The sequence below is a fragment of the Delphinapterus leucas genome, chromosome 11 (genome assembly GCF_059928025.1).
Source record: "Delphinapterus leucas isolate spDelLeu-1000000601 "Yukka" chromosome 11, BTC_Dleu_Yukka2, whole genome shotgun sequence".
Lineage (NCBI taxonomy): Eukaryota > Metazoa > Chordata > Mammalia > Artiodactyla > Monodontidae > Delphinapterus > Delphinapterus leucas.
Genome location: NC_143139.1, coordinates 84,086,516 through 84,100,207, shown reverse-complemented (window position 1 = coordinate 84,100,207; position 13,692 = coordinate 84,086,516). Strand labels below are relative to the sequence as shown.

At 37.6% G+C, this 13,692-nt stretch overlaps 1 protein-coding gene across 1 annotated transcript in view; it reads left to right on the top strand.

The window, feature by feature from the left end:
* Positions 1–12,988, top strand: part of LOC111187863 (programmed cell death protein 10) — a 44,653-nt gene extending 31,665 nt beyond the window's left edge. Inside the window, 3 exon segments of the mRNA XM_089921593.1 lie at positions 12,335–12,766; positions 12,768–12,819; positions 12,822–12,988. Of these exon segments, the coding sequence (XP_089777719.1) occupies positions 12,335–12,766; positions 12,768–12,819; positions 12,822–12,988 (651 nt within the window).
* Positions 12,989–13,692: the final 704 nt, after the last annotated feature.

Genomic DNA, 13,692 nt, shown 5'->3' with positions numbered 1-13,692 from the left:
AACTTTCTTAGGAATCTTGATGTCTGCTAGGGTTTGGATACTATCTTGTTTTTCAAAATTGCTTGACCATTTGATCTCTCATGTGAATTTTAGGATCAGCTTTTTGTCAGGTTTGAATTGAAATTATGTCAAATTTATAGATTAATTTGAGGAGATGATATTTTTATGATGTTGAATCTTCTCATCCATGAACACAGTATATCTCTCCTTTTATTTCAATCACTTTTTGGGTCTTTGAACAAAGTTTTATGATTTTTTTCTTCATTAAATCCTTGCATATTTTCACTTATATTTGTTCCTAGGTATCATATAGGTTTCAATGCTATCTTCAAAGGTATCTTGAAAAAATTATATATTCTATTGTTTTTGTTGATATATGGAAACACAAATTTTTTGAATATTGATTTTTATATCCAGAACTTTCTGCATCCTTATTAGTTCTAATAGTTTATATCACCTCTTAGACTATCATGTCTGAATTATAACATTTTTCTTACTTTTCAATTAGTATATTTCTTTCCCTTGCACTTTGTACTGGCTTGGAACACTGATATAATGTTGAATAGAAGTGGTGATGGGACATCTTTGACTTGTTCATAATTTTAAATTGAATGCTTGATCACGAAATATACATTTGCTCTAGGTTTTTGATACATAACATATCTCAATCTGAATCCATATCATATTTTAAAAGTAGTTTACGATGTTTACATTATCAGAACATTTATCTACTACACGTTGTAGTCTTTCCTTCAAGCTTTTATTTAATTTTAGTCATTTTTTCATTTCAGTTGCTTGAAACTTACTCTCTAGTAAGTTCCTCAGGAAAGGCCCAGTATGATGTTTCAATAGATACTTTCAAATCTTCTTCTTCTACTTTTTTTTTAATTTTAAGAAAGTTTTCTGTTCTGTTTCTTGGCTTTGGTTTTATTCCTAAGGGACTCCTAATATCTGTATGTTAGATTATCTTTGCCCATCTTTGTATTTGTCACTTTCTCTTGAAACTTTAAAAAGGCCCATATTTCCTTTGATTTAAAAAAATTCCTGACGGAGGAACCAAAATGACACAGTAGAAGGATGTGCTCTCACTCCCTCTTGTGAGGACACCAGAATCACAACTAGCTGCTGGACAACCATCGACAGGAAGACACTGGAACTCACCAAAATGATACCCCACATCCAAAGACAAAGGAGAAGCCACAATGAGACGGTAGGAGGGGCGCAATCACAGTAAAATCAAATCCCATAACAGCTGGGTGGGTGACTCACAGACTGAAGAACACTTATACCACAGAAGTCCACCCATTGGAGTGAAGGTTCTGAGCCCCACGTCAGGCTTCCCAACCTGTGGGTCCTGCAATGGGAGGAGGAATTCCTAGAGAATCAGACTTTGAAGCCTAGTGGGATTTGATTGCAGGACTTCGACAGGACTGGGGGAAACAGAGACTCCACTCTTGGAGGGCACACACACAGTAGTGTGTGCATCGGGACCCAGGGGAAGGAGCAGTGACCCCAGGAGAGACAGAACCAGACCTACCTGCCAGTGGTGGAGGGTCTCCTGCAGAGGCAGGGGGTGACTGTGGCTCACCGTGGGGACAAGGACATTGGCAGCAGAAGTTCTGGGAAGTACTCCTTGGCATGAGCCCTCCCAGAGTCTGTCATTAGCCCCACCAAAGAGCCCAGGTAGGCTCCAGTGTTGGGTTTCCTCAGGCCAAACAACCAACAGGGAGGGAACCCAGCCCCACCCATCAGCAGTCAAGCGGATTAAAGTTTTACTGAGCTCTGCCCACCAGAGCAACAGTCAGCTCTACCACCACCAGTCCCTCCCATCAGGAAACTTACACAAGCCTTTTAGATAAGCCTCATCCACCAGAGGGCAGACATCAGAAGCAAGAAGAACTACAATCCTGCAGCCTGTGGAACAAAAACCACATTCACAGAAAGACAGACAAGATGAAAAGGCAGAGGGCTATGTACCAGATGAAGCAACGAGATAAAACCCCAGAAAAACAACTAAATGAAGTGGAGATAGGCAACCTTCCAGAAAAAGAATTCAGAATAATGATAGTGAAGATTATCCAGGACCTTGGAAAAAGAATGGAGGCAAAGATCAAGAAAGATGCAAGAAATGTTTAACAAAGACCTAGAAGAATTAAAGAACAAACAAACAGAGATGAACAATACAATAACTGAAATGAAAACTAAGCTAGAAAGAATCAGTAGCAGAATAACTGAGGCAGAAGAACGGATAAGTGACCTGGAAGAGAAAATGGTGGAATTCACTGCTGTGGAACAGAATAAAGAAAAAAGAATGAAAAGAAATGAAGACAGCCTAAGAGACCTCTGGGACAACATTAAACGCAACAACATTCACATTATACGGGTCCCAGAAGGAGAAGAGAGAGAGAAAGGACCAGAGAAAATATTTGAACAGATTATAGTAGAAAACTTCCCTAACATGGGAAAGGAAATAGCCATCCGAGTCCGGGAAGTGCAGCGAGTCCCATACAGGATAAACCCAAGGAGAAACATGCCAAGACACATAGTAATCAAATTGGCAAAAATTAAAGACTAAGAAAAATTATTGAAAGCAGCAAGGGAAAAATGACAAATAACATACAAGGGAACTCCCATAAGGTTAACAGCTGATTTCTCAGCAGAAAGTCTACAAGCCAGAAGGGAGTGGAATGATATACTTAAAGTGATGAAAGGGAAGAACCTACAACCAAGATTACTCTACCCAGCAAGGATCTCATTCAGATTCGATGGAGAAATCAAAAGCTTTAAAGACAAGCAAAAGCTCAGAGAATTCAGCACCACCAAACCAGCTCTACAACAAATGCTAAAGGAACTTCTCTAAGTGGGAAACACAAGAGAAGAAAAGGACTTGCAAAAACAAACCCAAAACAATTAAGGAAATGGTCATAGGAACATACATATCGATAATTACCTTAAATGTGAATGGATTAAATGCTCCAACCAAAAGACACAGATTGGCTGAATGGATACAAAAACAAGACCCATATATATGCTGTCTACAAGAGACCCACTTCAGACCTAGGGACACATACAGACTGAAAGTGAGGGCTTGGAAAAAGGTATTCCATGCAAATGGAAATCAGAAGAGAGCTGGAGTAGCAATACTCATATCTGATAAAATAGACTTTAAAATAAAGAATGTTACAAGTGACAAGGAAGGACACTACATAATGATCAAGGGATCAATCCCAGAAGATACAACAATTATATATGCAGCCAACATAGGAGCACCTCAATACATAAGGCAACTGCTAACAGCTATAAAAGAGGAAATCGACAGTAACACAATAACAGTGGGGGACTTTAACACCTCACTTACAGCAATGGACAGATCATCCAAAATGAAAATAAATAAGGAAACAGAAACTTTAAATGACACAATAGACCAGATAGATTTAATTGATATTTATAGGACATTCCATCCAAAAACAGCAGTTTACACTTTCTTCTCAAGTGCACATGGAACATTCTCCAGGATATATCATATCTTGGGTCACAAACCAAGCCTCAGCAAATTTAAGAAAATTGAAATCATATCAAGCATCTTTTCTGACCACAACATTATGAGATTAGAAGTGAATTACAGGGAAAAAAACGTAAAAAACACAAACACATGGAGGCTAAACAATACATTACTAAATAACCAAGAGATCACTGAAGAAATCAAAGAGGAAATCAAAAAATACCTAGAGACAAATGACAACGAAAACACGATGATCCAAAACCTATGGGCTGCAGCAAAAGCAGTTCTAAGAGGGAAGTTTATAGCACTACAAACCTACTTCAAGACACAAGAAAAATCTCAAACAATCTAACCTTACACCTAAAGGAACTAGAGAAAGAGGAACAAACAAAACCCAAAGTTAGCAGAAGGAAAGAAATCATAAAGATCAGAGCAGAAATAAATGAAAGAGAAATGAAGAAAACAATAGCAAAGATCAATAAAACTAAGAGCTGGTTCTTTGAGAAGAGAAACAAAATTGATAAACCATTATCCAGACTCATCAAGAAAAAGAGGGAGAGGACTCAAATCAATAAAATTAGAAATGGGAAAGGAGAAGTTACAACAGACACCGCAGAAACACAAAGCATCCTAAGAGACTACTACAAGCAACTCTATGCCAATAATATGGACAACCTGGAAGAAATGGAAAAATTCTTAGAAAGGTATAACCTTCCAAGACTGAACCAGGAAGAAATAGAAAATATGAACAGACCAATCACAAGTAATGAAATGGAAACTGTGATTAAAAATCTTCCAACAAACAAAAGTCCAAGACCAGATGGCTTCACAGGTACATTCTATCAAACGTGTAGACAAGAGCTGACACCCATCCATCTCAAACTCTTCCAAAAAATTGCAGAGAAAGGAACACTCCCAAACTCATTCTATGAGGCCACCATTACCCTGATACCAAAACCAGACAAAGATACTACAAACAAAGAAAATTACAGACCAATATCACTGATTAATATAGATGCAAAAATCCTCAAGAAAATACTAGCAAACAGAATCCAACAACACATTAAAAGGATCATACACCATGATCAAGTGGGATTTATCCCAGGGATGCAAGGATTCTTCAATATACACAAATCAATCATTGTGATACACCATATTAACAAATTGAAGAAGAAAAACCATATGATCATCTCAATAGATGCAGAAAAAGCTTTTGACAAAATTCAACAGCCATTTATGATAAAAACTCTTCAGAAAGTGGGCATAGAGGGAAACTACCTCAACATAATAAAGGCCATATATGACAAACCCACAGCAATCATCATTCTCAATGGTGAGAAACTGAAAGCATTTCCTCTAAGATCAGGAACAAGACAAGGATGTCCACTCTCACCACTATTATTTAACATAGTTTTGGAAGTCCTAGCCATGGCAATCAGAGAAGAAAAAGAAAAGGAATACAAATTGGAAAAGAAGAAGTAAAACTGTCACTGTGTGCAGATGACATACTATACATAGAGAATCCTAAAAATGCCACCAGAAAACTACTAGAGCTAATCAATGAATTTGGTAAAGTTGCAGGATACAAAATTAATGCACAGAAATCTCTGGCATTCCTATCTACTAATGATGAAAAATCTGAAAGAGAAATTAAGGAAACACTCCCATTTACCATTGTGACAAAAAGAATAAAATACCTAGGAATAAACCTACCTAGGGAGACAAAAGACCTGTATGTAGAAACCTATAAGACACTGATGAAAGAAATTAAAGGTGATACCAACAGATGGAGAGATATACCATGTTCTTGGATTGGAAGAATCAGTATTGTGAAAATGACTATACTACCCAAAGTAATCTACAGATTCAATGCAATCCCTATCAAATTACCCATGGAATTTTTTACAGAACTGGAACAAAAATTCTTAAAATTTTTATGGAGACACAAAGGACCCCAAATAGCCAAAGCAGCCTTGAGGGAAATAAACGGAGCTGGAGGAATCAGACTCCCTGACTTCAGACTATACTACAAAGCTACAGTAATCAAGATCATATGGTACTGGCACAAAAAACAGAAACATATATCAATGGAACAAGATAGAAAGCCCAGAGGTAAACCCACGCACCTATGGTCAACTAATGTATGACAAAGGAGGCAAGGATATACAATGGAGAAAAGACAGCCTCTTCAATAAGTAGTGCTGGGAAAACTGGACAGCTACATGTAAAAGAATGAAATTAGAACACTTCCTAACATCATACACAAAAATAAGCTCAAAACGGATTTGAGACCTAAATGTAAGATTGGACACTATAAAACTCTTAGAGGAAAACATAGGAAGAGCACTCTTTGACATTAATCACAGCAAGATCTTTTTTGATCCACCTCTTAGAGTAATGGAAATAAAAACAAAAATAAACAAATGGTAGCTAATGAAACTAAAAGCTTTTGCACAGCAAAGGAAACAATAAACAAGACGAAAAGACAACCCTCAGAATGGGAGAAAATATTTGCAAACGAATCAATGGACAAAGGATTAATATCCAAAATATATAAACTGCTCATGCAGCTCAATATTAAAGAAAGAAACAACCCAATCCAAAAATGGGCAGAAGAGCTAAATAGATATTTCTCCAAAGAAGACATACAGATGGCCAAGAAGCACATGAAAAGCTGCTCAACATCACTAATTATTAGAGAAATGCAAATCAAAACTACAATGAGGTATCACCTCACACCAGTTAGAATGGGCATCATCAGAAAATCTACAATCAACAGATACTGGAGAGAGTCTGGAGAAAAGGGGAACCCTCTTGCACTGTTGGTGGGAATGTAAATTCATACAGCCACTATGGAGAACAGTATGGAGGTTCCTTAAAAAACTAAAAATAGAATTGCCATATAATCCAGCAATCCCACTACTGGGCATATACCCAGAGAAAACCATAATTCAGAAAGACACATGCACCCCAATGTTCATTGCAGCACTATTTACAATAGCCAGGTCATGGAAGCAACCTAAATGCCCATCGACAGATGAATGGATAAAGAAGACGTGGTGCATATATACAGTGGAATATTACTCGGCCATAAAAAGGAACGAAATTGGGTCATTTGTTGAGACGTGGATGGATCTAGAGACTGTCATACAGAGTGAAGTAAGTCAGAAAGAGAAAAACAAATATTGTGTATTAACACATATATGTGGAACCTAGAAAAATGGTACAGATGAACCGGTTTGCAGGGCAGAAGTTGAGACACAGATGTAGAGAACAAACGTATGGACACCAAGGGGGGAAAGCTGTGGGTGTTGGGGATGGTGGTGTGATGAATTGGGAGATTGGGATTGACCTGTATACCCTGACGTGTATAAAATTGATGACTAATAACAGCCTGCTATATAAAAAAATAAATAAAATTCAAGAAAAAAAGAAACTAATAGGAAACTTTCTTTGGGTTATTTGTTTGGAAATATATTAATATAAATGTTTCAGACATTACATGAAATTCCTAAGCATCTTATATATTCTGGTATAATGTTATGTCATAATTCTCATTATTATTTTAAAATGTATATCTCAGAAATAACTAAATTTCCTTGTCAATTGCATTATCATGAACTTTCATCAACTCTTTAACCGTGGTCATTTTTAAGTCTTTTGTCATTTAGAGACAGTTCTGGGTGGACTCTGATGCTTTTGCAAAAATGTTCCTATAAAAGGGTTTCATCTTCAGGGAATTCGTGGAAAAGACTCTGACAAGTACAGGTTTCTGGTAACTGACTATACTGCTGAACTGAATGAATAAGCATTTTCAGAACTCTAATGGAAAACTGATGAATTCATAAAAGTGCTAACAAAAGATCAACAGGAAAAAAATTAATTCCATGGGACTGAGTGAACTGTTGAGGATGATTATAATTTTTGTGACTTCTTGTTTGAATAAAAAAAAAAATTCCTTTTCCGCCTTCTATCCTTTAGCTCGTTAGCTGAGTGTTTTTTCCACACTGTATCCTTCTATTTTTGTCTTGATTTCTTAAAGGATATTTTATTTCTAATTCTTTTCTGAGTTCTAGAATTTAAGTTCCCAGCTTTAAAAATTTTGATATATGTTATTGTTTCATATTCTGTGTAACCTTCTTAATGTCTTTTAACTCATTTTTATTTTAAAATTAAAAAAATTTTTTTGACATGAAACATTTTTCTTTTTAATTTGGAAAGGAGTCAATAAGTGATGTGGATTAGTTTTGATTATAAGGCATTAAGCCCCACAAACTTGATGGGCGCTGAAAGAACAGAGGTGAATTTTGAGGGCTGCATCTGGCTTCACTAGTTCTTTAATATTCAAAATAGGCTACCTGCTACACTCCTCAGTTCATGTCCTCTTCTTTACAGGCAGGATGATAACAGGTATCACTGCAGCATGATGCCTGTCTGATGCTAAGTGCAAGCTCTCTTCTTCTAAATTGTGTCCAGTACAGGTATCCTGGTAGGATGTCATAACTAATTTTTAAATAGTAAGTTGCATTTTGGTCTGTTTGTGGGCATACTTTTCTGGGATGCTTTCATCATCTCTAAAAATATTACCATGCTCCCTGTTACTTCATTTCTTATTATAACTTCATATGAGATTTGAACTTGATGCTTCTCTGTTGCTCACTTTTATGTGAAATTAGTTTTCCTGACCTTTTAGATTGAGGCAGGATTTAGTAAAGCTTTTCTAATGTCACAAAGCTCCTTTTTCTGTTATTTTTATGTAATGTTTAAAAATATGGCCACTTGCTTCCCAAGATTTCCTGACTGTCTTCCTTTCTCCACTTGGGTGGGAATCTTCTCTTTTTTAATCTTACTTTTCCCTAATTGCTCAATTTTATTCTACTTCTAGTAGTTTCTTCACAGTATGGTTCCTTAATTGGAAGAAAATCCGTTTAAGTTTTGAGAGTTCATAAGGATTAAACTGCTTCAACCCTTTCAGTCCTTACTTCGTGCTCCTTGAACTCACTTGGTATTAGAGAGAGAATTCATTCTCAGTTTCATCTGATGTACTCAAATTGACCCACTGTGCTCCCCAGTAAATAACTATTGGCTCTTTTGGGGTTCTGTTCACCAGTTGACACAACCCTGTGTACTTCCCTCTACTTTCTCCTGCACAGATGCCAATACCATGTGAGTCTCATGGCTGTTGCTGGTTTGTCCCCATGTGCTTATACTAGGGGAGATACCTTGTTGCCTAGTTTTGTGGTAAATGTTGTCCATGGATCTTTGGTTTTGCTATTTAATTGCTGTGTTTGCTTTAATGTGGGGATTCACTAAGATGGAAAGCTACAATGTCACTGTCACTGCTATCTTCCTAGAATCTCTAGATTGGACATTAAAAGCAAAAATGACAACTACAACAACAAATTCAGTAATATGTTTTTTTTATAATAGGTATACCTGAGACATATTTATAAGGAATTTTTTTAACATAAAAGGATAGAAAAAGATATACCATGCAGTTATAAATCAAAATATAACTGATATAATGATATTACTTTAAATTAAATAACCCATAAGACAAAAAGCATTATTAGCAAAGGAAACAAAAAAACAAAACAGTATCATTACATAGAAAATATTCACCAGGAATATATAATCAGAAACCTGTATTCTTTTAAGAAAAGAATTCTCAAAAATACAGAGAGTAAAAACTGAATGAATTACAAGGAGAAATTGACCAATATGTAATTTAAATGGGAATTTGTAACATATTACTCCCATATACAAAGCAATGATGAAGTTGATCTGATGAAAATATTGATATATTTAGAATCATGCATAAAACAATTACGAAATACATTTTTTCCCAAAGATACATGGAAATTTACAAAATCAGAGTCTGTTGAAGGTCACAAATGAAAACTCAGTAAATACCAGAACTGAAATTACACAGACCACATTCTTCAACCACAAAGCAAAATAATTAGAAAAAAAGATTCTCTCTCTCCCCAGATCTGCATGCTTGGAAATTTTAGAAACACCCATAGTGTGTCATGAAACAAGGAAGAAATCTAATGAAAGTTTAAAATATTTAGAACTTGAGAAGGAAAACTTATTTCAAAACTTACAGGATGCAGCTAAAGCTGTAATCTGAAATGCATATATCCAAAAGAAAGAGAAAATTAATGAGCTAAGTGTTCAACTCAAGAAGTTAAAAAAGAGAACCACAGAGTGAACTCAAGAAGGAAAAAGAGAATATTTTGACAATAATGCATATTCACAAAATAATAAAAACGAGAGTAAGTTTTAAAAAGATAAAAGATATTTCTTTGAGGAGAATTATCAAGTGGCCAAAACCTAGCAAGACCATAATTCTTGTAGAGTTCACACAACTCTGCTGCACCTTTTAAAGATTTTATTTTGTACCTACTGTACAACAATGTACAGAAATCCATGGCAGTTCCTTGAGACCTTTTGATGCTTTACTTCCCTCAAGGCTGCATTTCTCTTGCACAAAGATTTCCTTACATGAATTTACTTCTTCTGCTATCAGGAAAACAAATATCACATGCATAACGCATGACAATTTTTAGAAAGAAAGTGCAGCCAAACATAACATGGGACAGTCCAGTTTCTGATTAATAATAAGTTATTCTCTAATGGATTCTTGGTTCTACAAATGCATTCACAAGTTAATGCCCTTAAGTAGCAAGTTCCCCTAGTATTTTTAAGCTATAGTTCAATTTTTAGAACTTTTGAGGAATACAACTTGTCTAGAAAATAAACTACTCTTCTATAAACTGTACACGCAGCAGTAATTCAAATGCTGAAATCCTATCCCTGCAGCTTTTCTCCTTAAAGCCATGGACAGATGCACTTGCATGATCGTCCGCCTGAGTGCTTTCTTCAGTTTTGAGCTCTGTGGACCTCGCTCTTTTCATCTCCGTCCTGGTTTGGGATACATCTCCCTCTTTGCTGACGCCGCTCTTAACCTGTGGTATAGTCAGCCAGGGAGCAGGGGGAGTAGTTGCATCTGCTGAGCGCAGTCTCGAAGGTGGTAACTTTCAACCGTTTTTCATGGCCGTTCGTGAGTCTGATGAATGAATGAATGAATGAGTTGACAGGGTACCAGTGTGCTAGGCACTGTGCTTTGGGGAGTGATAAAGTTGTAAAGGTTAGTAAGACCCCACCTGTCTCCTTCAAGAGCTCATATTCTAGTGAGGAGCTTTTGAAAGTTCATCATCCTCTCAAACTACTCCAGGACATGGATTTTGAGATCAGATCTGATTCACCTGACTGGCTGTGTGGCCTCTGACAAGTTATTTTACTCCTTTTATTCTCCACTTATTCATCTGTAGAATCGGTATGATACTGTGACCTGCCTCATAGATGTGTTATGAGGAGTAAATGAGATAACGCTTGAAAAATTGCTGTGTCCCCAAAGGGAGCTGCCTCTGGTTTTATTCATTGCTGAGGACCCGCAGGGACACCATGGGAACTCTCTTTGGCTGGATGGACCCCTGAAGTCAGCAGGCAGTGTGTCCCACTCAAGCGTCTGGCATGTCCACCATCCCCTGTTGTGTGAACCTGGATGCTTGGGGAATAAAACACCCATCATTAAGAATAGAAGTTACCTGTGTTGGGTACCTTCGGGGACATTGTCGTCTGCAATTATTCCTATAGGCTGAAGTTTCTCTGTGTCTCTCCTTTAGGAATTCCTTTGGCTGAAAAAGGCAGTGAGCCCATGACCTGTTTCTTTCCAGCGTTTGCCAGGACCTTTGCCCCACCTCTTACATTCTGGAAATATTTCTCAGGCACCCCTCTCAACCCAACATCCAGACGCCCCTCTTTAGCTTGGGAGCCGGGAAGGTCAGGCATTGCTGTCGTCAGTTGCTTAGACTCCTTCAGCGCGAAGCTCGCCTGTGGCATGTACAGGGCCGCCCCTGCTCTGGGCTCTGCTTTGACACAGGGAAAAGGTTGGCTAACCCTTCTTTAGCTCTGGAGAGTTCTCCGCATCGTCAGAGGCTGCAGGGGGTCTAGCCAAAAGAGGGGATGTGGAGTCAAGTATGTCTGGGGTGGAGCCTAAGCTTGTGACCTCAGACCCATCTCGGCAGCTCAAGTAAGATAAACTTGTATCTGACTCTTATGATCTCAAATTGCCCCTCTTTTTAGCCTCAATTTCCCTATCTCTCTATAAATACTAATATGACAGCTAGAGAGTCCCTGTTCCTTGAACTACAAAAAAAAATTAGCTCAAACATAAAAGTTTCAGATCCTCCCCTGGCTTTCTGAGAATCCCTTAAGATGCTTCTTCCTCATGGCCTCATCAGTGAGGTTTCCCTGAATGCCCTTCCTACATTTAAACTTCACCCCCCATGCGCATTTACGCCCATCTTCTTGACCATCTCTCTCTGTTTTCCTTGGGTTCCTGCTGATAGCCAAGCTTCTAGGATTCCAACTTCTATTCCCAGTTGTTTATCAAGATATTCCCCTTTTCCTCCCAAGACAATTTTTGTCCTAAAAGGCATTTTGATGGCCACTGTTTTAAAAACGTACATTTTTATTTCATCACAAGAGAAAACTTTATTCATTGCATTGTGAGGATCAGATAGGCTAATAAAGGTCCAGTACAGTGCTGGGTACCCAGTAGGGAGCAAATAAACATCAACAGTGGAAGTTATGAAGATTAACTGATATATATAAAAGCACTTAAAAACTGTAACACACTGTCCATGTGAAGGATCCTCATTATCAGTGCTAGTGCCTTAAGTCCTAGTAGATGTTATACTATTCAGACCATGTTCAAAAGCAGTTGGGACAGTACATGGTCAAGCTCCTATTTCTTTGTTTGAGAAACCTTTCCTTTCTAAAGAAGGTAGAGTAGGAGGTATAACACAAACTAAAGTAAAATCCTTGGGCTCAGCACAAAGACTGCACATATCAGGACAGGAAGAAAATACAGGTTTCACGTAAGACGTCATTATGAAACTTTTAGAGGAAAACAGTGTAGACGTTAACTTCACTAAGTCCCTCCTTCGAATGGCAGTTGCTGATGTGGAAGAATATGTGATTAAACAACCAGAGGCAGAATTCCAGGACCCACCTGAAAAGGCAGGAGCGCCTAAACAAAGTCCCAGTAAGATCCCAGCAGAGGTCAATACCAGAGTGAGATTCCTGCAAGCAATCAAGGATATCCCTAGTACAATTAAAGAACTCTTTGATGCAGTGAGTAATGTCTTCAAGAAATACTAATACCAGAACCGCATAGCACTTGAGTGCCAAAAATAAAGAATTTTTAAAGTATTCCAAAAGTTTCAGACATACTCTGAAAAGCTATTTTGAAATGGCAGGGCAATCAATGTATTCCTAGGTGCCAACCGACTAAATCATCAAACCAACTTGGTATTTCAGACCTTCAAAACTGTGCCCTCAAGGCTGTACACGTTAAGAGATGTGCTTCTCAGTGGCAGTGTTGAACTACCTTTATCTGTAAGTTTTCAAGTTTGACTGTATAAATTATGAGTCTCTCCTGAAGGGATCTAACCCAGGATGTTGAGTGGTATTATTGCCACTTTGTGTTTTTGTAAAATGTCTCTTGATCACAATCTCGCACTGAAGATTTTATTTGCTATTATCATTTATTTAAGAATTATAAGCCAAAAAATTTACAGTCTAATGTCTCATATAACATTCCTTAAAAGAATTGTAAATATTCGTATTTGTTTCTGACATTTTAACTTGGAAGCGATATGCTGCCAGATGATGTATTTAACAATATTTGGTGGCAAATATTCAATAAATAGTTTACATCTGTTTTAAAAAAGCAGAACACTATATGAATGATATGGATTAAGGAATAAGTTATAAGCATGGACTACACAGTGTGGAAAGAGCTGGGGCTTGAAGGTCTATAAAGGGGAATTGGAGGCTTAGAGCAGAGACACTAATCAGCCATCATAAAGCACAGGTGCCATGGACAAATCAAAGCTTGCAGAGAACCCTGGAAGCTCGGTGTGCCCGCTCGGTGAGTTTGAAGCCAGGTGTCTGGTGATGGGCTTAGGTTTGCCTTTGGTCAGCAAACCAAGCTGTCTGAAAGAAAAGAACGCAGACTGGTTAAGAGGCGAACAAACTGGAATTTGCTGATACCTGTGTAACTGTGTTTCACCACCTCTAACCACAATGACCTTCACGAATATAGTGGTTGGGCTTCT